General features: G+C 43.2%; 2 protein-coding genes and 1 long non-coding RNA gene across 4 annotated transcripts; 2 read left to right on the plus strand and 1 right to left on the minus strand.

The window, feature by feature from the left end:
• The first annotated feature begins 508 nt into the window (after positions 1–508).
• Positions 509–4,650, plus strand: BLOC1S2 (biogenesis of lysosomal organelles complex 1 subunit 2). 2 transcript variants are annotated; one of them, XM_065671800.1, is made up of 5 exons: positions 509–638; positions 1,466–1,582; positions 2,854–2,973; positions 3,460–3,564; positions 4,101–4,650. In XM_065671800.1, the coding sequence occupies exons 1-5, from the start codon at positions 587–589 to the stop codon at positions 4,130–4,132; spliced, it is 426 nt and encodes a 141-aa protein (XP_065527872.1). In that variant the 5' UTR covers positions 509–586; the 3' UTR covers positions 4,133–4,650. The 2 variants fall into 2 exon arrangements, with proteins under 2 accessions (XP_065527872.1, XP_065527873.1); XM_065671801.1 differs by lacking the exon at positions 509–638 and adding an exon at positions 654–753.
• Positions 4,651–5,906: 1,256 nt separating this feature from the next.
• On the plus strand, positions 5,907–16,748 carry LOC136010502 (uncharacterized). Its single transcript, XR_010610906.1, has 5 exons — positions 5,907–6,699; positions 8,632–8,859; positions 9,099–9,178; positions 11,149–11,240; positions 12,298–16,748. It is a non-coding gene; the product is annotated as an uncharacterized LOC136010502 (long non-coding RNA).
• Positions 12,876–23,230, minus strand: LOC136010500 (cytochrome P450 2H2-like). Its single transcript, XM_065671799.1, has 9 exons — positions 23,024–23,230; positions 22,597–22,759; positions 19,790–19,939; positions 16,370–16,530; positions 15,808–15,984; positions 15,251–15,392; positions 14,778–14,965; positions 14,153–14,294; positions 12,876–13,718 (listed from the first exon to the last, which is right to left on the minus strand). The coding sequence occupies exons 1-9, from the start codon at positions 23,201–23,203 to the stop codon at positions 13,537–13,539; spliced, it is 1,485 nt and encodes a 494-aa protein (XP_065527871.1). The 5' UTR covers positions 23,204–23,230; the 3' UTR covers positions 12,876–13,536.
• Between the last annotated feature and the right edge of the window lie 613 nt (positions 23,231–23,843).

Consider the following 23,843-nt stretch of genomic DNA (forward strand, 5'->3'; position numbering starts at 1 on the left):
CAGCAACACTTACTGCAGTCGCCACGGAACACATTGTGGCATGCCAGCAGTTGTCTCCTCACCACATCATTAGCATCAAAGCTCCTTCTAAGCTGTAGCAAGACCCTCATATGCAAGTGGACCAGCGAAGCCAAAAGAAAACATCCTCAAACACAAGGCTAAAGGGTTTGCTTGTGGGGGCTGCCCTAGTGTGCAGTGGAGAAAGTGCTTCTGGTACTCTTGCAATACATGGGTCGGTCGTGCTGGTATGAAGACGGAAATGTACTGACAGCACAGCCACGTCGAGCACACACCATTCTCCTTCTGAGCTGCTTCAACTGCCTTCTACACCCTCCAAACACCTGTTGTACGCGGTAGTGAAGGCCACCGCTTACGACGCAGCCAGGAGGTGGCACAAGCAGCCCCGACCTACGCGCTGAGCACCCGCCAAGCAACAGCTCTGCACGCCCACGCACGGAGCCGGCTTGGCGGTGAGGTACCACCCCCGACGGACGGGGCCGAGCATGCGCCGCGGGGGCCAGGGGCGGGGCCGCGGTCTGCGTGGGGTCCAAAGCGGAAGCGGGAGCTGCGTGAGGGGCTTGTCCCCATGGCGACCGCCGCGGAGGGGCTGCCGGAGGCTGGCGCGCAGCCCGCCAAGCGTAAGGGGCTGGGGGGGCCGTCTCCGGGTTCGCCCCTCAGCCGCATGGCGGTGGCCGGGCCCTGCCAGGCCGCGGGCTGGCCCGGTGGAGCAGCGGCAATCCCGCGGAGGGAAGGGTGGGCACCGGCTGCGGGGCGGGCTCGCTGTTCGCGATTCTCGGCTCTGGAGCCCGGCGGCTGCGTCCCGCAGGGGCTCACCGCGTGTGTCTGCCGGCCCCCGGCGCCGCCGCTTCTGCTGGCGGACGCTGCGGGGCTCGGGGCGGCCTTCGTTTTCAAGCCGGCAAAAGCTGCCGACAAAAGAAGGAGCAACCTGTCGGGTTGAGGAGGAGGAGGAGGTGCTGAGCTGCTCCCACCAGGAGCAGAGCAGGGGCAGGTTGTGTAGTAATGGGTTTGGAGAAGAAAAGCAGTGATCGTTGCTTTCCGTAGGTGGGGATCAGTTGTAGCTCTTCGTGAAACGGACAGCGGGGTTCTTTATTCGGATTCAGTGACTAGAAATAAACATCAGTAAGATTGTGCACAAAGTCACAAATTCCTTTTCTTTCGTATAAGCACAGGAGGGGGCTGCTGCTTGCAAGTTCAATCAGGCCGGATGCCTGTCCCTTAAATGCTTCTCAAAGTATTTTTTTGAAATTATCTTGCTGCTACTTCAGGGAAACTGCCTAGGGTTGTTACCCTTTAGTCTGAAGTACACAACTTATATGTCAAGTAGGTGTAGTCAGTTTGAAGGGGGGGGGGGGGAGGGGGGAAGAATTGGGACCATTAATCTGTATGGTGTGTTTCTGTACCTGCTGCCTTTCCCCTAATCTTGCAATGCGTGTACCCTGATCAGATGAGCCTGCTGTTGAAACAGCGGAAGAAGCTAAGGAACCAGCAGAGGCAGACATCAATGAACTCTGTAAAGACATGTTCAACAAAATGGCCACTTATTTAACAGGTGAACTGACAGGTAAGGCACAGCAGTACTGACCTGCAAGTAAGTTTTTTCTTTTTTCCTTTCAAGAGATCTATTGTGTAGTTTGTCTAAAATGTTCCTATTTAGATCATATCTTGCAAGACTGGCAGTTTAAGTCTGGCATGTTGCTGGAGTACTGACAACACTAAGATCAGTTATATTAATGAAGTCCCAGAATAGCACAAATATTTTTCAAAAGAATTCAGTAAGACATTGGCAACTTAAAAAAAAAAATATCTGTTTAGTCTTGGAGAAGATAGTACATGGAAAAACAAACAAAAGGGGTCTGGATTAAAGACTAGGAGAGGAGCACAACTGAGAGTGGAATGCATGCATTATTTTGTTTTGAAGTGAAAGCAAGGTTCATACATGTTTTCCAACATTCATGCTTTATTCTGAGGTGCTGTGCAACATTAACTGGACAAAGTATACTGCTCAACAAGTCAGTGGGTACTATAGGCTCTAATTTTGAAAGCAGGCCACAGAACTAATTTGCCTGGACTTGAAGAGTATATGGTACAGATTACCAGTCTGGATTTGTGCTATCAATTTTGTAAATGTAAGTTTAACTGACAGAATAAGAGTAGAAATATGATGAATTAGTCCATGTTTCTCTTAAAAAATATGAAATTGCAAGTGAATAGGTATTCATCAGTCCAGTTGATTTTTGCAATTAAAAAAATATCATCTCTCTTTCTCTAGAGCATTATATTAATACCCATATTATCATCTGTCGCAAAGAGCTGGGAGACACGAGCATAACTTGCTTTAGAAGTCTCGTTTATTGCTAAGCAGCTGGATGCTTATATACCTTGCTTGCATGTTTATAGTTTGATTACAGAGATATTATTGGCTTATAGCTTTTGCATGTTACAAGATTATTGGTTAAAGATACAGTAAAGGAATTCAGCAAAACAGGATACAAAATAGGATCAGGGATAAAGAGTCTGGTCAGTAAGATAAACATTAAGCAACTTGAAGGTCACAAACTTAATTATCGTTCTGCTTCTGCCATGGTTTATCTCCAGGGCACGCTCATCTTGCTCCCTTGTACTTTTCCATCTGAGATTTGCACCAGCTGCAGCGTATCACCATCTGCATGGCCTCTGCCATGCAGCCAGTCCTTTGCAAAGCTCTCCACAATCATCTAAACTATTTTTTGTTATGTTTGGCTATTGGTTTGAAATATCTTGTCCTGTTGAAGAGTCTGCACTGAATTCACACTGCATCAACTTCTAATTAAAATAAACTTTGTTTTTTTCAAGCCACCAGTGAAGACTACAAACTCTTGGAAAACATGAATAAGCTGACTAGCTTGAAGTACCTAGAAATGAAAGATATCGCTATAAACATCAGTAGAAATTTGAAGGATTTAAATAAAAAATGTAAGTAAACCAAAAAGGTAAGGGTGTAATAAATAGTACATTTGCTTGGGAAGTGAAGCATTTAAGAGTCCACACTCCATTAGGTGCTGAAGCAAAGAAAACACTGAAATAGACATACTGCTATACAGTGCCAATCTTGTATATTTGTTTACAACTATAGACTACATAGGCTAGTATAAGAGAAATTACATCTGATTTTAGGTCATGTTTTATTCCAAGTTTTGGATATGATAGGAAATAATACTTCTCTGATTCGTGTTGTATTGTTACTTGTGTTGAGTCTAGCCAGTACTCTTAAACTTTTCATGCTTTCCTGGAAGAAGGCTGTCTGTATCACTGCTTGATTTTGGGGCAGGGGAAGGAAGAGGCTTTTAAATTGTTCTATCAGAAGAATGTAATAAGAAATTATTGTGTTTCGAATGTGAACTGTTTCTTGAAAGTGAATTACTTGAGAAATGACAGAAATTATTTTTCTCCTTTTTCAAGATGCTGCTCTTCAGCCATATCTGGAACAGATCAACCTAATTGAGGAACAGGTTGCAGCTCTGGAGCAGGCAGCTTATAAATTGGATGCGTATTCCAAAAAACTTGGTAACTGTTACCCTCTCCTGTTACTGTGTAGCAGCATAGTCCCTTGCAAGGGGATTAAAAAAGACAAAGTAAACCCCTCCTCTGATCTGAGCTGCAGAGTTGACTGTGCTGCTTTTGAGCAACGAACATTGTATGTGAAGTAGCAAGCCTAGTAGTAAGAAAAGATTAATATAACAAGTTCTATGGAGGTGGACTAGTTACAGGTATTATAGAACTACAGATTATTATTGAGGCTTGATTTCCCTTTTACAATATGCACTGACTGAAATTTTAAAGGCAGATGTTTAATCCTGCAAATAGAGGGATTCATAAAGTTCCACCAAGCACCCAAGTCCTCTTGGTTTAAATCAGTATTAGTTGTCTGACTTAAGAACCTTAAAAATCTTGTTGCATAATTATACTTGTCTAAATGCTTTAGTAAAAAATCATTCTGAGTGATACTGTAAATTAATTTGAATTTAAGATGTTTTCCAGCTTACAGGATTCAAAGCTTTTGCTTATCCAGACCTAAATAATTGTTATCTTTTCTTCTGCAGAAGCCAAGTACAAAAAACTGGAGAAACGGTGAAATTACAACAGTCTTTAAGTTGGAGTTGGGCTATGAGTCAGACTGATTTCTGTTTAAGTTGCACAATAGCAGTTCTGTACGTTGACAAGGATTTGGTTACAGCTAACATCAAAGCTGATAACTTTTTCTATCTATTGAATACAGTAGGCTGTATTCAGGCTTAAGGCTGAATAATATTTTCCTCTTCTCAAGAGGTTCTGCTGCCTTAGTTGTTCTGCAGTGAAAAGTAGAAGCCTGTTCCTAACCCCTATGTTGATACTGGCTGTGTGTTAGTCCTATATCCCACATGAATCAATCTATCTAGGAAAAGCCCTTCGTAACCTATAAAGACCTTATCCGTTACTAACAGCAAGACCTAAACTTCATTTTTATGTTCACTGAGCTCTGTGTTGAGAAGATACCCGGGCCTTTGGAGTTATGAGCATGATATTGAGAACACTTCATTTTGGTATCCACTTTTATCTGTTTGAAGTAGAGAGACTAATTATTATAAATTTACAATAAAACAACTTGCTGCATTTGTCTCTCACGAATCACAAGTTCCTGTTGGAAAGGTTATGTAACGTGTCTTTTTTTTTTTTTTTTCTTTTTTTTTTTCCTCCAAAGGGTCTGTTAATAAAGGCAAACTCCTTCCAGCTACTGGAGATCATAGAAAAGAACATGTTTTAAACTCTGTGTCAAGTATTCCTGCAATTATATTCTTTTACTGTCGGGACCTCAGGTGAAATGGCAAGGAGTATTGCTTTATCACATACTCAGCTTACTTAGCAGATCTTTACCAATGAATTCTGATCCTAACAGTTTTTGAAGAGGCATGCCCAGCACAGGAAGCTTCTGAACCAGATTAGCAGTGCTCCAAATTGCTAATTTAGCAGAGCCCTTCTTACTGAACAGTTATTTCAAGTGGACTTTTTTATCCATACCTACTCACTTTTGAGTGAGTTGCAGTGTAAGATAGTACAAATGCTGATATAGGAAAGAAGTAGTTCAAACTTCCTACAGGATGTTAAGAATGTCTATTCAGCTGCCAGTGTGCAGATCATAATGCTGTCAGCTAGTATACAGCCACTGTAAATAGGCAAGATGGACACTTCCCTAGTGCTGTTTAAAAGCAGTGAAGCAAAGATGACCTTTGAGAGCCTTCACCATTACTTTTACAATATTTAAAATAGAAAGTACTATTCTGTATGGCCTTGATGTGGGAATTGAGAGAAGGTTGAGTTCACTTTGAAGAAAGGCCTTCTTGGAATGGGCATTTTTAAAGAACAGGGTTGTCTCCCAGAGTTATCTACCCATTTGCATCTGTATTGCTTTTATCCATAGTTAACTCACAGATAATTTTTCTACCTGTGGAAACAAATTAGTCATATTAGTATTGTTACCAAAGCAACATCCTCCAACCCAACAGGAAAGGGTACCAATAGATGAGTTATCATTTCTGTGTTGGAGGCAATGATACCATATAGAATGGCAGCCGGTTTTAAAGTCTGAGAGATTATCATCTTCTGAGGATTCATGCTGTGTTTGCAGTTCTGCTGGACAAGAGGATCTATCCAGCCAGATGTGAAATCTTCCTTCCTAGAAACTGGCATTTGAATAATAGCCTGAACAGTAGCCTGCTTGGTAATTTCTGATGCTGGAAAGTGGTACCACAAGGTGGTAGATGATGTAGAAGTCCTGTTTTTCCAGTGTTTCATGCATCTGTAGGTAATATAAGAGCTAAATGTGACTAAGCCAAACTCGCTGGTGTTTTTGATAGTATCATCCTCTCTCTTTGCGATTGTGGAGGAGAATCACAGATGCTTGGCTGCTGATAGAAAAGCTTTAGGGTGCTGCTCAGAGCTCTTCTGTTCCCTGAAGGAATGAGGGTTTTCATTATAGTATGTAGCACCTGCTTGTGGCTGGGAGCTTAGTCCGTGAATCCCTCTAAGTCCCTTTCTGGCCCCTACCTGCCTGTAAGAACAGAAAAGTTGCTGACTTGCATTAGGTTGGAAATGGTTCTGGAGCTGACTGGCCATTAGTTGTTCTAGGACAAGATCACTGATCTTGAAATCAGAGAAAGCCTAGGGAATCTTTGATTCCCAGCTGCTTCTGGGAAGATAGTGCTAGACACACATAGCAGATGCTGGCATTCAAAGGAATTGTTCTGCACTGCAGGGATGCAGCTGGCCCTGCACTCTGGCTACATACAGAGGTCCAGATGAAGGGGTGACAGAGTTGTGTCCCAAGGAATTGCAATGGAGAGCTGGCCATTTGCTGTCTAGAGAACTGTGATCATCTCCATGTGATGAAAATATGAAGCCCTAAGTGCCAGTGTCTTGTCCCATCGCATGGCAGCAGGCCAGTTAAGTTTGAATCAAGGCAGATAACCTGCAAATCAAATATTGAACACAGCGTGGAATGTGGCCTGGACATCATGCTCTAGTGGCAGTATACTGCCACTGTAGTTGAAAGTCCACTTCCTTACTGGGTGTGTGCTATATCCTCAGACCCTCAACGAGACACAGACTCTACAGAGCCAAGCTGGGTATGGAATTGGATGCATGGTAGCCCTGCTGTGTCTTAAGGTAAGTCCCAGTCAGCTTCCCTTTTCCTTAACACCTTCTGTCCACATTCCAGTTGGGATGCCAAAACTCAGTTCCATAGTAAGAAGGATTCACTGTCACTGGGATCATAACAGCAGCCTTGCTGTGTAAATTCCTGAAGTGGCCCAGAACAACAGTATGGCTCTCCTCTGTGTTAACAACTTCTAGCACTTCCAACTGACTTGGACCCAGTAGGACAACTTTTCATCTTGAGGCCATGGGGAGGCACATAATAGTGAAGGTGTTTCAGGGCTGCTTGTCTTTCTTAAAAAGAAGAAACAGTTACGTGCCTCACCCTTCTCAAGCATGGTTTAATATCCCAAGCTCATCCTGTGGCAGCAAGACTTTACTTCCAGAGTGTGTGGCTGGAGCATGCTAGGTTGCCAAAGGCAATTACAGACATCACAGCAGCCCTGTAAGAAGCTTTCCTAACACAAAATTTAGATATAAGAATTGTAAGAGTTTGGGCAGAAAGGCAAAAGATAGGCTGGTGCTAGCTAAGCAAGAACATGTTCTCAGAGGCACTAGGGCTACAGTTTTTTCCTCTGCTCAGGAATGAACTGGAAGTTTGTGATTAAGCAGATTGTGACTGTACAGAACACCACTGGAGAATATGCATACTAGCTGTAAGTCCTAATTACCACTTCTCAGGTCTGAAGGCAGAGAATCCTGTCAGTGTAATCATAGAATCATAGAATAATTAGGGTTGGAAAGGACCTCAAGATCATCTAGTTCCAACCCCCCTGCCATGGGCAGGGACACCTCACACTAAACCATCAGACACAAGGCTTCTTCCAACCTGGCCTTGAACGCTGCCAGGGATGGAGCACTCACAACCCCCCTGGGCAACTGATTCCAGTGCCTCACCACCCTAACAAGAAATAATTTCCTCCTTATATCCAATCTAAACTTCCCCTGTTTAAGTTTTAACCCGTTACACCTTGTCCTGTTACTACAGTCCCTGACAAACATCCCTATAGGCCCCCTTCAGGTACTGGAAGGCTGCTATAAGGTCTCCATGCAGCCTTCTCTTCTCCAGGCTGAACAGCCCCAACTTTCTCAGCCTGTCCTCATACGGGAGGTGCTCCAGTCCCCTGATCATCCTCGTGGCCCTCCTCTGCACTTGTTCCAACAGTTCCATGTCCTTTATATGTTGAGGACACCAGAACTGCACACAATACTCCAGGTGAGGTCTCACAAGAGCAGAGTAGAGGGGCAGGATCACTTCTTTCGACCTGCTGGTCACGCTCCTTTTGATGCAGCCCAGGATACGGTTGGCTTTCTGGGCTGCGAGCGCACACTGCCGGCTCATGTTCATTTTCTCATCGACCAGCACCCCCAAGTCCTCCGCAGGGCTACTCTGAATCTCTTCTTTGCCCAGTCTTTAGCTGTGCCTGGGATTGCTCCAACCCAGGTGTAGGACCTTGCACTTATCATGGCTAAAATTGGACTGGTGCCCTCTAAGACAGCATCCATGCAGCTGTTGTTAACAAGTATTGTGCCTGACCCCTCAAGGCCAAGGGGATTCAGGAGATTGCGTGACTAAGTGAGTAGATAATCACATGAAGGTAAAACCATTCTCTCTGTACTCGCCTCACCTGGAGAATGCTCTGTCTGCATGGAGCTCCCTGCCCTGCCCCATCCCACCTCTTCATAGTCAGAGGTACAGTGTCTGGTTTGTATGTTTGTAACAAGGCAAAGAGCAGGCTCAAGAATAGGTGACAATCCTGTTTGGATCTGGTATTGTAGGACTGCTGGCTTAGCCATATGTTGTTTTAATAATCTTTTTTGAGGAAGAGGTCCACTCACCACATACCACATAACATGCTGTTGGAAGGTCTAAGAATCTGTGAGTGTGGCATAGAAAATGTCAAAGAACTTGGTATTTATCTGCTCATTGTCTTTCTTTGCTAGGATTGCAGGAAGGCCACAGGGGGGCGATGTGTTAGCAGAGAAAACTGCTACAAGAGCAAGCCGGAAAGGCAGAGTAAGGACGAAATCCGGCTCCTGTTCAAAAAGTTACTTTTCTGTGTGTAAGAAATACCGCGCTGTATCAAAACTACAAAGATGGAAATCTCCAGGAACTCTGAAGATAGGAATCCATCTAGCCATGCATTGCCATCAAGTGCTTAGTGTTTTCAGGTAAGAGAGCTAAGAAATAGCAAATTCCTTCATAAACTTTTGAGTACCCAACCTCCACAAAGCAGAAATGGGAATGGGAGCTTGTTCCACAAGTGGCTATTTACTGGGAGGAAATTTTAGGTACTGAGTAGCTGGCTGGTTGGAGGATTGTGTGACAGGGGCATCCCAATCAGGCTAAGAGCTTTCAGCTGTGTTCCCAGTTTTGTCTCTGAGTAAGTATTTCCGTCTCTGCCTGACAGCCCTCTGTGTGACTGGTAGAAACCAAATCACAGCAAGGATGGCACATCCTTTGGAGAGCGGCACCACAGAAGAGACATAGGTAGGTGTGTGTGAACAGCATTGTATTAAGGAAATATGTAGTCCAAAAGCAGAAGCACAACTTGGTTACAGCTTAGACATTTCACCTGGAGAATCCGTGAGAAGTTTCAGAGGAGGTAGAGAGGTATAGGAGGAGGCTAAATATCATTTCTGCAGCATTTTCTGGTGGAAAACATAATAAGAAAGTAATATGTGCTTGAAGGGAAGAACAAGGGAAAGAACAGAGGAAAAACAGGCTGACAGATGAGGATTAAGGGGCAAAGTATCTCATCAAGTGATCTATGCAACTGGTTTTGATCTGAAGCAGTTCTTGAGGACTTGGCCTGCAGCTGCAAAGCAGGGGTGAAAATCTTCTGGTTCAATTCCAGAAGAGGATTTTCCCCCCAGTACCTCAGGACAGTTCTGCCCAGCTGCTTTAGCAGGTTATTCTGAAGTCATCCAACTTTCAGAACAGTACTTTGTGGAGATGCCCACAGTCTTCAGGAGGGGCTTTTAAATCATTAGTGGAAAGTGCAACATGTCCGACAGCTGAAAAACAGCTGTTCTAGAATGGAGTATACTTTTTAACCTGCACTCTTGCGTTCAATAGAAATGTTAAAAAAATACCCAATGGGATGATAATCACAAGTGTATATAATGGCCTGAAGATAAATACATTGTTGTATGCGTAGCATTCCATCAGAGGACAAACATACAAACAAAATGTAAGTAATGAGTGGAAGACAAGCATAAATATAAGGTTTATTAAAGATTAATGTTTGTCCTTGCTTTCTGATACTGCGGTAGACAAGGTTGACCTTAGAAAAGATCACAACGAGTTAAAAATGAAGCAGTTCATCCAAGTTTGTTGGCAGCAAGTGATTTTTTTCTAACCAGTATGTTTTTACTGTAGGCTTCATAAAGTAAGCCTTCCAGGATGCAACTTTAGCCCTTCCTGATACCATGTTCCTGTTCTACATTGCAATGGAACCCCTGGGAGCCACAGTCATTTTCTTGCTGGTTTGCATTTTGTCCTCCTCCTTGTCTGTTCAGGGATGTCTGAAACAGGGAAGCTACCTCATGTGCCATTTCCTTTGCCCCTCATAGGAAACATGCTGCAGCATGAAGCAAGTGGATGTAACTTAAAAGCTGTGTTCTTTTTTGGTAGACTGTTTCACCTCAGTAAGAAGTATGGTTCTCTGTTCACAATATGTTCAGACTTGGTGTGTCCAGTGGTGTTGTATGGACCTTATACTGTGAAATAAGCTCTGACTGATTGACAAAGGCATAGAATTCAGTGGAAAAGGATTTATACCAGTCTTCTAAAAGTTCTTCAGAGGAATGAGTACTTTTCTGTGAGATTCTTCCGAGGTAGAGGTGTTCTTTGGGAAGGGTGTAACTGAGAAGTCAGAAGTAGGAAAAGCTGATGTTTCATTTAGCATAGGAGCAAAGCCTGGAAGAATCTGGAATTAAATGGTCCTAATCTCAGCTGTTGTAGATGATAATTGTTTTATCTTTCAAGAGCTGGGTTATGACCTAGAGAGCAAATGGCTGTGGGTGAATTCTCGCAGAGCTTTCCACCCTTCTATGGGTATGTCATCCCAGTGGGACAAGCACATCCTAAAATAGCCAGGATTACTTTTCATTGGGGGCCATTGCAGTCCCTCTTTCTCTCTCCCTTCCTGAACAAAGAAAGTTTGGGCAAGCTGCCATAAAGAAAGCAGGCATCTCTTTGATGTGATAGCACGTTAAAGAACGTAACTTAGAGGCATTGCATCAGGAGTAGTTAAAGAGAGCAATGCAATACAGACATGATATAGGAAATCCATACAATAAATTAGTATGAACTGCTTGCAATTTGAAATATAATAAAAAATGAAAATGAGAATCAACGTGAGAAGAGTGAATAACTTCAAATTTAAAGTTGCTTTGAAAGATGCTAAAAAACATTTAACCTGGGAATTATGGCAAGAAATATTTTCTACCTTACAGAAGTGAAATTTCATCTGAAGGACAAAAGGCAGTGGAAAGACGAGTTATTTCTGCCTTATAAAATTTTTTACAATTACTGTTCCCTGGACTGTGTAAGTGTTGAAGCTTAAATGTCCATATTGGTTACTCATGTTTCTAATCTACAGCATATGCAATCATTTTCATCTATTACCTAGGGGTTATTGTACGCATTTTCCTGTAAAAAAGGCCACATTTTAGCCTATGAAGAGTTCAGATTAGCCTGAATGGCTCTCAGAGCTTATTGTTTCTTGCAGTATGTGAGCATAGGACAGGAAGGTCTAAAGGTCATAATTTTTAGGGAATTAAACCCTGCACAAGCAGATTTGGGGTTTTCCCCTTACTTTTCAAGTAGTATTTCAGACAGCTGCAAATGAAACACATCAGGAAGATGGGACAAGGAGTCAGCTGGAACAGAAATTAGATGCCACAACTAGGCAGTAAAATGTGTTATCTGTCATTTAACACCAGTTCTTGATCTGGAAAATGAGTAACCAAAGTGTCCTCATCTGTGTGAGAGGCTGTTAAGAGAGCCACACATTGCAGTGGAAAAGCTATGCTCCTTGGACTGACAGTTTTCAGTGAAAGAAAGAAGCCAAATGAAGCAGATTCCATATTAGAGTTTGAAAAGCTGAAAGCGCAAGTGTTAAAACTCTCTTTGAGTACCTTGGCTACAAGAAAGTTGGAACCTTTGCTCCGTGTTTCTCTATTGGGGGTGTGTGAGTGTGTATCCAACAGCACACAAGTATTGAGAATTATGGTTATGACCCATGTGAAAAACATCTCTGGTGCATTTTTGTGCCAAACGGAAGATCTGTTTAGAAACGTTAATACCAAAGCGAAAGTTTTTCCGTGTTTAATCAGTAATCCAAAAGAGAACTTCATCCTGAGCATAATGCAGATCTGGTGAGCCTCAGTGCATTCTATGTGATACAAAGTCACTTTAAACTCTTAGGTCTCTTAACAGTAACATATATAGCTTAACATGCTACCGCTGAGAACTGATGTTACAAGAAGTCAAAATAGAGGCCCTCCTCTAGTCTCAAAGCTCACTGCATGTCATGGTGGAGTCCCTGGGAGCTTAAGGTGTTTTCTTGCTGATGTGCAATGCCTGCCTCCTTGTCTTTTCAGCATGGAACAAGAAGGCTGTCCCCAGGCCCATTTCCTTTGCCTATTTTACTCATGGCACAGCTGAAGAGGAAGTATGGAGTGCCTTCTTTTTTCTATTAGGAAGAAGACTTGGAAAGCTGCAGGGAATGTGTTTAAGTAGGAAATGTCAGTCCTACATCTGTACCTGTATGCTTGCAACTCATGTAAACTCTTTTTCTTTATTTTGCCTGCGTGTAAGATTGCTGTAGTGATCTTTACATACTTCATAAAACAATGGGAAGATGCAAGCTGCTGTTCAGCTAGGAAATTGCACTTGGAGGATCCAAGTATTTGATTTGCCCTCTCTTGCCACAAAGGAGAGCTCTGTAAGCACAGCTGGGGTTCTGGTAGGTCTTGTAGGGTCAGTCCAGCCTTCACCCACATTGTTACTGACAGTGGAAGTTTCATAGGTCGTTGGCCATCTCAGTCTTCAAACCATAATATGTTTCATATAAATGAGTGAAATAAAACAGATATGTACAAGACATTTGGGATTATGAGCTTTGTAGAAGCAGGTTTTTCACTAAATGGTGGTCTTCTGGGATCATAGAAAAACAACATTTCAGCATTCTACATCTTTATTTTGCAATTTACGTTGTAATTTCACAAAACTTCCTTATAATCACACAGGAGAGGACCCATCTGCCCAGTCATTGTTAAACTCCATCCCCACCATAGGAGACAGTATGGACTGGGGCAAGAATACAGGAAATGATCATCTTCTAACAGAAGCATTCCCACTGGTTTATGCTTTGCAGTACAAACAGGACATGAACAAACTGAAAATACAGAAGAGAGAGATATCTGAAGCAGGGTCTGTGGAAACCGTAGAGTACAAGTGTCTGGTCCTGCTGTGCTGAGAGGATCAAGTAATAGGGACAGCAGCAGCAGTGCTCTCAGAGCACTAGTCCACACACACTGACTTGTCAGGTTGTCAGAAGCCTCACCTAGGAGAGGCAGGCACAGAGGAGAGCCTGTCTCCTCTTGCACAGGGAGCTGTCTCCTTTCCTTTGTAGTTGCCTACTCTGTCTCTTGTTTAGAGCTAGCCACGATGATTACAAAAGCACCATATAATTTTCTTGATTAAGATTTTTCTTGGTTATTTCTCTCTGTAAAGTATCTAGCAATGATGTGAGTGTTTCAGTATCAACAGATTAAGAAATTACTGTTATTCAATCGGAGATTTCATGAATGTGGTATGTGACAACAGTCTTCACTTGGTTAGCGTGGAACAAAAGAGACCTCATAAGGTCGGGGTATACTAGCCGCAGAGGCAATTAATGGGGTAATGTCAATTTTCTTGTGATCCACAACAGGTTTCAAAGTAAAGTTCTGCAGGATGGATGTTAGAAATATGAATAGCTCCATCCGGGCCAGACCTTCTCCTGCACAGATGCGTTTTCCTGCAAGTGGAAAATAATAAAAAGTGAGGGGAGAGTGGGGTATTTTTAACCATTGTTCCATGAAATTTCAGGCATCTCAGAATGGACATGCAGCATTTTGGGTAAACAAATTAAACTAGGTCAAGTGTCAAGAACATTGAAAGAGTGCTCAGTGGGCAAAGGCAGTTTGAAGGCTTTGGTTTCTCATTTTGTGCTTGGAGAGAGAGTTGTGTGGATGAGTCCTACTTTGTACGTCTCTTCTTGTAGAATGCATTGGAGGAATTTTTGTGATTGCTAAAAAGGAAAGTCAGCTGAAACTCTAGTGCAGGGATCAGAGCTGACCAGAAGTTCCTCTGATGCATCACCAGACATCACTGCACAGGCCATGGTGGCAGAGCCACTACAGAGGTCTTAGGAGAGGATAGTCTAGGATATGAAATAGAAAGAGATCTTACCTGCAGAGAATGGCATGAAGAAGTTGCTCTTTTTAAATGTACCATTTGCATTGAGGAAATGTCCTGGGTCAAATTTTTCTGGATTTGGAAATTCTTTGCTATCATGGAGGATGGGACCCAGCATAGGAAGTATTGTAGTGTCCTGAATTAACAAGAAGAGGAGAAAAAGTTTACACTGGAGACATTTTACAGCAAAGCAGCACTGAGAATTTCCCAGAGCTGAGTAGAATGGTAGTCAAAGTTTAACCAGTTTAAAATGAGCATTTAATAAATCAAATTCATGCCAATAGTATGGCAAAGATGTGATTTTCTGTGGATGTTAATGATGAGTGTAATTAGAATATTTAATATTTCTTAGAAATAAATTAGAAGTTTGCTTATATTACTATGAAAAATAAAATCAAATAAAAAACCATCTGCGTCTTCACACAGAGGATGAAATGTTCCTTTTATTTTTTTCCTTTTTTTTCAGGTACAAGGCATTGAACTCAGTAACATGCAGAATCGCCTTGTAAACAAAACTATTTGAATTCTGGATCAAATTTCAGTGTCTTTAAAAATAAAAAAAAAAAATACAGTGAATAGAACATGTCATTGTTTTCAAAAGTTATGAGCTCTCTCAGACCTTTGGAATAAAATAGTTTCTGAACTTGATGTCCTTGATGACAGTATGTGGGAGATTAAGTGGAATTAAATCAATGAATCTCTGGATTTCATGGATCACAGCATCTGTGTAGGGCATCTGGCTCCGATCTGCCATGCAGGGGCTTCGGTCTCGGCCGATCACACGGTCAATCTCCTTCTGAGCTTTCTCTGTTGGGAAATAAGTAAGTGCTGAATGGTCAAGTCCCACATCTGTTTGCCTAAACCTTTCCCCATATTTACAGCAAAACTTGCTTTTAGGGCACCATCAATATAAGGATGTACTTAGTGGTAGTATCTCTTTTCTGTGAATAGAACTTAGACTAATACACATGTCTACACTGCAAATGAAGGGTTCCTTAGTCAGGGATCTGTTGCCACATGTGGTAGTGACAGGAATTGTTCAAACTGATCCCACGACCTGCCAAAGTTTTTATTTATTTCCTTTTCTATTACCTTGTATCTCTGGGTATTTCTGGAGAATCAGAAGTGCGTGTCTCAGGGTGATGCTGGTGGTCCCTGTTCCTGCAAAGAACAAGTCGAGTGTGGTTCTGGTCAGGGACTCAACGGTGAATTCTGAGTGATCATTCCCTTTCTCCTGGAGGAAGATTTGGCAGAATGTTTTCAGAATGACAAATCTAAGCAGTTTGTTTAGAAGGGAAATTCCTGTACCCATAATGTATGTTTTTAAACACATTTAATATCCTTTCACAAATATGACCCTCACTTTTCAGAAAACCAGCATTGATGGTACTTTTACTAGATGATAACATAAACCTTTTTTAATATGGGAGGAGCATGGAATTCCATCAAATTTAGATGGCTACAGTTGTTAATTCTGTGTTTAAAAGTCCTAGATAAGAAAGTGGAGAGGATAGAATGAAGTTGATGTGCCAAGAAAAGCAAGTTTCCTTGTAGTTGCAAAAGCCCAGTGCCCCGCTGCAACTGGCAAGAAGGTGGGAGTCAAGCGGTGGGTTTCTTGTAAGCCTGTAAATGTCTAGGTGTTACATTACCTGGTCCATTTTGTTAAGAAAAGCATCGATGAAATCTCGAGTACAACTAGGATCCCAGGTTTCCTTGTGTTGTGTTATGATTTCTAAAATAAATTTATCAACTTTATAAATATTTTTCAACAGTTCTTGATGAGGCCCAGGTAAAAACTCCATGAGAGTTGGGAAGAAATTGTATAACTGTAAAAATAAAATGATGGAAAAGCACATTCCAATTAATGTGGATACAACAAAATGTTCCCTAACTGTTAACTATGAAAATCAGGCAATTCAACTGTTTTGGAGGAGCTATTTTTCAACTGGATTTTAATGCCTTTTACTTTATGGTTTCACTGTAGTCAAGGATAGATGTCAGTTGAGCAACTTCTGCAATTATGTCCTTCTTTGGACATACAATGGCAGTTTGATAAGGTAAGAAGAAACAACAGGAATTGCTCTTTTGACTTTCAGAGAATTTATCCAAATTTAGGAAAATCCACTCCAGTTAAAAATAATAACATGAATAATTATCCATTAATTAAATATTATCATCATTAACAAATGTATTCAATATAACTGTACACACCTGTGTTTGTATAGCACCCTGGTACTTAGTGTTTTCATCTAGCAAATTAATTAAAGTTAAAAATTTCTTGTCCTCATAGTCAAACCGATCCCCAAAGACAATGGAGCAGATGATGTTGGAGGCAGCATGGGTCAGGAATCCGCCGGGGTTGAAGGGTTTCTCTGCAACAACAACAAAAAAAGAGGTATCTTGCTTTCAGTATTTCAGGCATTTTCCTGGCCTCTGACACTTCTGGGAGCTTTGCATCCTCTTGAGACCCAGAGTTTTGCAGTCCTTTGAATGGATGGTGAAAATAAAAATTTGAGTAAGGCCTGCTACTTGAAGTGAACTAATTTCCATGTATTATTCTTGATTAAACAATTATTTCTTATTTATCAAAGAGGTACGTTTAAGTATCTGTTTCGACCTGTTCTCAGGAGAATATTGGTCTGGGGCGCTTGGTTTCTTTTCAGATGACACAAGTGTGTTTTGCGTCTTCTGAACTTACAGACTGGTTACTAGAAATGGCCTAAAGATTCCCACCAAAACCCAGTGAAACCAGAAGAACTTTGCCTGAGCCATGTCTTTAGATTACTGCACTCTGTTTACGAACTCTATTAGTGTAGCCTCAATAGTATAACCTTCTCCTAGGGATCTGAATGCCTGTGATCAAAGTCTAGTTTAAAAAGCAAGATTAGACCCAGGAAAGAAAGGAAAGTTACAATTTCAGACAGTGTTAGGGTGCATTTCAAGGTCTCAAGAGGAGAAACAACAACATTAAAAGGTATCAAATCCCCCCCAAAAAGAGAAGGAGCCAGAAAATTACTTACTTTTTGTGTACAAAGTCTTTTAGTACACAGTAAAAGATGCCAAAACAATGTGAGCCTGAGGTGGATGCTTGCAGTAGTGCCTAGGATGTACAGCACTGCTGTGCTAGTAAAAGTGTAAAAGCAACGCACGTGAGAGTATTTTCCCTGATTTGTAGCAGGAATGTTTATCTGTGAAGCCAGACTGAATTTCCTAGTGGCTCATGGAAAACAGTGATGCTTCAGCATCCTTTTAGACCCATTTTTTTTGTCCCCCTCCCCACAGAAGAAGCACACATTGAAGACTGGCTGTGGGAAGGAAACCTGTGGTCCAGGATGCTACTGTGCCACTGTCAGGAGAAGTACTAAGAAGAAACATTGTTTTATATGCTACCAGAAAATGCATTTATAGGTTAAACCCAAGGTGATTACCTTATGCTTTGCCCTTATAGCAAATAAGCTATATAAGTTACTCAGCTTATAGCACCTGTTCCTATCGCACAGTCCCACCAATACTGGGAGGTATTGTCTAATATTCAGATGGATTTCACCCAGACCAAAGTATCTGTAAATGAGTTCTCTGGTCACCCATTTCTTCAAGATTCACTTATTTAGAGCTGCAGGAGACAAGGTAAAGAAGTGCAAGATACTTGGTTACGTGGCAATCCCCAGCCTTGTCTCCATGGCTGAATTCCACCAAACTTTTGGTTTTGGGGCCAAGCCCTTCCCTTTGCAATTTTCAGTCTTGTTCCTCAAAAAGAGCAGTTAAAGGATGAAACCTATGATGTTCAAGAAAGCCAAGTGCAGGTCGTACACCTTGGTCACAGCAATCCCAGCCACAGCTACAGGCTGGGCAGTGAAGAGATTCGGATCAGCCCTGCAGAGAAGTACCTGGGGTTGTTAGTTTATTAGAAACTCAATATGAGCTGGCTTGAGTGTGCACTCACAACACAGAATGCCAACTGTATCCTGGGCTGCATCAAAGGAAATGTGATCAGCAGGTCGAAGGATGTGACCCTGCCCCTCTACTCTGCTCTTGTGAGACCTCACTTGAAGTTTTGTGTACAGTTCTGGTGTCCAGTTCCGGCATTCCATTCCGCTCCAGGGCAGCCTTGATTGTAGTGACCATGAGATGGTCAAGTTCTAGATCCTCAGGAAAGTGAGAAGAGTGTGCAGCATGCTCACTGCCCTGGACTTCAAGAGAACAGACCTTGGCCACTTTAGGAACCTACTTAGTAAGGTTCCATGGGATATAGCTGTAGAGGACAGGGTGCACCAAGACTGTTGGTTGGTATTTAAGGATCACCTGCTGCAAGCTCAGGAGTGTTGCATCCCGACTAGAAGGAAGTGCAGCAGGAGGGCCAGGAGACCTCCTTGGATGGATAAGGAGCTGCTGAGGAAACTTAGAGGGGAAAAAAGAGACTTATAAAAGGTGGAAGCAAGGACAGGCAGCCTGGGAAGAATACAGCGATGTTGTCTGGGAAGCTAGGGACCAGGTTAGGAAAGCTGAGGATCAGGTAGAATTAAACTTGTCTAGGGATGTGAAAGATAACAGGAAGGGATTCTATAGGTATATTGCGAATAGAAGACAGCCTTGAGACAATGTGGGCCCTCTCCAGAAGCTATCGGTATAACTGGCTACCTTGGATTTGGAGAAGGCTCAGGTTCTTAGGCTGAGGCTCTTAATGACTACTTTGCCTCAGTCTTCACTGGCAAAGGCTCTGACCACACCATCCAAGTTTTGGAAAGCAGACACAGTTACTGTGAGACTGAAGACCTTACAACCACTGTAGAAGAGGATCAGGTTTGAGACCATCCTAAGAACCTGAACATACACAAGTCCATGGGATCAGATGAAATCCATCCGTGGGTCCTGAAGCAGCTGGCAAATGAAGTTGCTAAGCCACTGTCCATCGTATTTGAAAAATTATGGCAGTCAGGTGAAGTTCCCAATGACTTGAAAAAGAGAAATATAACCCCCATTTTCAAGAAGGGGAAAATGGAAGACCCGGGGAACTACAGACCAGTCAGTCTCACCTCTGTGCCTGGCAAAATCTTGGAGCACATTCTCCTGGAAGGCATGCTAAGGCACATGAAAAACAAGGTGGTTGGTGACAGTCAGCATGGCGTCACTAAGGGGGCAAATCCTGCCTGACCAATTAAGTGGCCTTCTATGATGGGGCTACAGAACTGATGGACAGGGGCAAAGCAGTCAGTGTCATCTCAATGGACTTGTACAAAGCATTCAACACTGTTCCGCTCAACATTGTTGTCTGTAAATGGGAGAGACATCCGTTTGATAGATGGACCACTCTGTGGATAAAGAGTTGGCTGGATGGCCGCACGCAAAGAGTTGTGGTCAATGGCTCAATGTCCAGCTGGAGACCAGTAACGAGTGGTGTCCCTCAGGGATCAGTGTTGGGACTGGTGGTGTTCAACACCTTTGTCATTAACATGGACAGTGTCTTTGATTGACCCACTCCCAGCAGTGGTGCATTGGTTATTGGAGCAAGGAGCAGAAACTGCAGCCATATGCCCACTTCTTGGGTCATAGATTTAGTGAAGCAGCACTACATCCTCCTTGTCTCACTGCAGATATGCAGGGTGTCCCAGTAAGAACAAAGCCCAGTCCTACCATGTGTGTTCCTGATCCTCTCCACCAGAAAATGAGCTTCCTCCTGGATTCGCTCCTCAATGCTCCTCTTCCCCATCCCAAAATCCCTCAGGGTGGTGAGTGCAAATCGTCGGAGCTGCTTCCAGGTCTCCCCATTGCTGGTCACAATACCTGATGAAGGGAAAATAGACCTCCATGAGGAAACAGATATGTTAGGCTGTAAATAAGAAAGTAGCACTGATACTAAATATTTCTTAGCTGCAGGCACAGGAAATCAGCACAAAACATACTCAGAACTGCCCTAGTGAATAAATGAAAGGCCTAATCTTTTATGTGGCCCTGAATGGCACAGCCTATATTATCTCATCTTTGTTGCCTCTGGAATTCCCTTCTCTTGGTTACTTTAGCTGTGTGTATATTGTCAATATTTTCAGAAATGGGAGAATGAACCTAAGTTCTTAGAGTCACAACTGATGAGCATAATTTTCGTCAATTTGAAGCATCCTCAAAAAGAAAAGGCAGTCATTGAAACCAGCCTGGGATCTTAGAGAGTTCTCCAGGGGACCACTTTACTCAAGGATCCAAGTAATACAATCATAGAATCATAGAATAGTTAGGGTTGGAAAGGACCTCAAGATCATCTAGTTCCAACCCCCCTGCCATAGGCAGGGCCACCTCACACTAAACCATCCCACCCAAGGCTTCATCCAACCTGGCCTTGAACACCGCCAGGGATGGAGCACTCACAACCTCCCTGGGCAACCGATTCCAGTGCCTCACCACCCTAACAGGAAAGAATTTCCTCCTTATATCCAATCTAAACTTCCCCTATTTAAATTTTAACCCGTTACCCCTTGCCCTGTTACTACAGTCCCTAACAAACAGACCCTCCCCAGCATCCCTATAGGCCCCCTTCAGATACTGGAAGGCTGCTATGAGGTCTTCATGCAGCCTTCTCTTCTCCAGGCTGAACAGCCCCAACTTTCTCAGCCTATCTTCATATGGGAGGTGCTCCAGTCCCCTGATCATCCTCGTGGCCCTCCTCTGCACTTGTTCCAACAGTTCCATGTCCTTTATATGTTGAGGACACCAGAACTGCACACAATACTCCAGGTGAGGTCTCACAAGAGCAGAGTAGAAGGGCAGGATCACCTCCTTTGACGCGCTGGTCATGCTCCTTTTGATGCAGCCCAGGATACGGTTGGCTTTCTGGGCTGCGAACGCACACTGCCGGCTCATGTTCATTTTCTCATCAACCAGCACCCCCAAGTCCTTCTCTGCAGGGCCGCTCTGAATCTCTTCTCTGCCCAACCTGTAGCCGTGCCTGGGATTGCTCCCACCCAGGTGTAGGACCTTGCACTTGTCATGGTTGAACTTCATAAGGTTGGCATCAGCCCACCTTACAAGCGTGTCAAGGTCCCTCTGGATGGCATCCCTTCCCTCCAGCATATCAACCGGACCACACAGCTTGGTGTCATCGGCAAACTTGCCAAGGGCTCACTCAATCCCACTGTCCATGTCAGCGATGAAGATGTTAAACAAGACCGGCCCCAACACCGATCCCTGAGGGACACCACTTGTTACGGGTCTCCAGCCAGCCATTGAGCCATTGACCACAACTCTTTGTGTGCGGCCATCCAGCCAGTTCTTTATCCACCGAGTGGTCCGTCCATCAAATAGATATCTCTCCAATTTAGAGAGAAGGATGTTGTGTGGGACAGTGTCAAACGCTTTGCACAAATCCAGGTAGATGACATCAACTGCTTTACCCTAGTCCATCAGTTCTGTAGCCCCAAGCTAGAAGGCCACCAAATTGGTCAGGCAGGATTTCCCCTTAGTGAAGCCATGCTGGCTGTCACCAAGCACCTTGTTGTTTTTCATGTGCCTTAGCATGCCTTCCAGGAGAATGTGCTCCAAGATTTTGCCAGGCACAGAGGTGAGACTGACTGGTCTGTAATTCCCCGGGTCTTCCATTTTCCCCTTCTTGAAAATGGGGTTATATTTCCCTTTTTCCAGTTGTCGGGAACTTTACCTGACTGCCGTGATTTTTCAAATACGATGGCCAGTGGCTTAGCAACTTCATTTGCCAGCTCCTTCAGGACTCGTGGATGGATTTCATGAGGTCCCACGGACTTGTGCGCCTTCAGATTTTGAAGATGGTCTCGAACCAGATCCTCTCCTACAGTGGGCCCAAGGTCTTCATTCTCACAGTCCCTGTGTCTGCCTTCCAAGACTTGGGTGGTGCGGTCGGAGCCTCTGCCAGTGAAGACCGAGGCAAAGAAGTCATTCAGAACCTCAGCCTTCTCCAAATCCTGTGTAGCCAGTTCTCCCGAGAGCTTCCTCAGGGGGCCTATGTTGTCCCTAGTCTGTTTTTTATTTGCTACATACCTGTAGAATCCCTTCCTGTTATTCTTAACATCCCTAGCCAAGTTTAATTCTAACTGGGCCTTAGCATTCCTAACCTGGTCCCTAGCTTCCTAGGCAACATCTCTGTATTCTTCCCAGGCTGCCTGTCCTTGCTTCCACCTTTTATAAGCCTCTTTTTTCCTTTGAATTTTCCTCAGCAGCTCCTTATCCATCTAAGGAGGTCTCCTGGCCCTCCTGTCGCACTTCCTTCTAATTGGGATGCAGCACTCCTGAGCTTGTAGCAGGTGATCCTTGAATATCAGCCAAGAGTCTTGGGCCCTGGGGCTTTTAGCTTTTTATTGCTAAAATTAGTAAATGAAATCCACCATTCCCTCCTCCACTTCCCTCTCTGTTGTTCCTCTTCAGTGTTGCTGAAGCACTGAAAGAATTAGCTTTGTGTGCTAACATTCCTTGGGACACACCTGTGCCGTTGAAGAGTCTTTTAAGGAGTGGTAGGTTTCCTCTTCCACTGAAGTCATCCGCCTGATCAATCAGAGCTTCTTTCACAACATCATGGCCATACAGCACCACAATCTTTTGTGGGCCTAAATATATTGTGAAGATAGGACCATATTTCTCATTAAGCTATAGGATATAGGAACACAAAGAACAGCATAGTATGATTATTGCAAATATATAGCCTTAGACTTGCACTACATAGACTTAGATATAATATCATTGAATACATAGGCTTCAGAAGCATGCATTTCTGGGAAACCTTTAGTTTTGGTTTGAGTCTGACATTTGGTCATTGCAAATTAAGCTTGTGAATTAAACTGAGACAGTCTAGACATGACTTTTTTTATAAGCAATGGAGACAACATAGGAAAGAAGGAGACAGTCCCTTACCTTCTTCATGCTCTCAGGCAAGTTCTTTGGGTTCAGCTGGAGTATGTTTCCAGCAAGGGGGAGTGCAAAGGGACCAGGAGGCTGCTTCCCATTTTGTGAGATGTTTCTCCATGTGGCGACAAGAAGAAGGCAAGAGATGCAGATCAGCAAGAAAATAGTGGTCATTCCCAGGAGCTCCATGGTTGACTGAGAATGAGAATTCAAGTGTCAGAAGAGCCTGATGTTGGACCTGTAAATCCATTCTCATTTATATTCTGTGAATCCAAAGCACGTGGATGAAATTAGCCAATAGTGCTTTCGTATTCCTTCTGAGAGATGATAATACTTATTAAACAGCTCAAGATAAGAATGAACAAACAGGGGATGAGCTCCTTGTTTACCTAATGATTTTTTTTATCTGTCCATCTTTGGGTGGTAATTCATGCTGTAATTCATCCAACATAATTCATGTTGGAGGCTGTCCAACAAACTCCAAATGCCTAGCTGCTATGCATGTGCTTAAACTCTGTTTGCCCTCATTCCTAGATTGACAGCTGTTGGCCCCTTTAGTATCTGAGCACAGTGGAGGGAGGTGTTGTGATTGTAAAAGGGTGTCACTCCAAGTTCTTCCTAGGCATTCTGCCTCCATTTCTAGAATGAAATTCTGCAATTGCAGCCAAGTCATACATGCAGATTTTGAGGAGTACACTCAGCTTGACCTAATCTGATATTTCAACCAGACAAACCGTACTGTCTAACATTTGCATGGTCACAGATTCTCCCCAAACCACAGATCCCTGCAGCAACCTGCAGTCTCCTTTGTGATGCTTCTAGAAACTAC

This window comes from Lathamus discolor, chromosome 3, assembly GCF_037157495.1.
Source record: "Lathamus discolor isolate bLatDis1 chromosome 3, bLatDis1.hap1, whole genome shotgun sequence".
NCBI lineage: Eukaryota > Metazoa > Chordata > Aves > Psittaciformes > Psittacidae > Lathamus > Lathamus discolor.

Coding starts and splice junctions, on each gene's coding strand:
- BLOC1S2 (XM_065671800.1), top strand. CDS start 587: ATGGCGACCGCCGCGGAGGGGCTGCCGGAGGCTGGCGCGCAGCCCGCC. Junction 1,583..2,853: donor TTTAACAGGTGAACTGACAG/GTAAGGCACAGC, acceptor GTTTTTTTCAAG/CCACCAGTGAAGACTACAAA. Junction 2,974..3,459: donor GAAGGATTTAAATAAAAAAT/GTAAGTAAACCA, acceptor TCCTTTTTCAAG/ATGCTGCTCTTCAGCCATAT.
- LOC136010500 (XM_065671799.1), bottom strand. CDS start 23,203: ATGGAGCTCCTGGGAATGACCACTATTTTCTTGCTGATCTGCATCTCT. Junction 14,966..15,250: donor GAAATACCCAGAGATACAAG/GTAATAGAAAAG, acceptor ATTTCCCAACAG/AGAAAGCTCAGAAGGAGATT. Junction 13,719..14,152: donor CTTCATGCCATTCTCTGCAG/GTAAGATCTCTT, acceptor TTCCACTTGCAG/GAAAACGCATCTGTGCAGGA.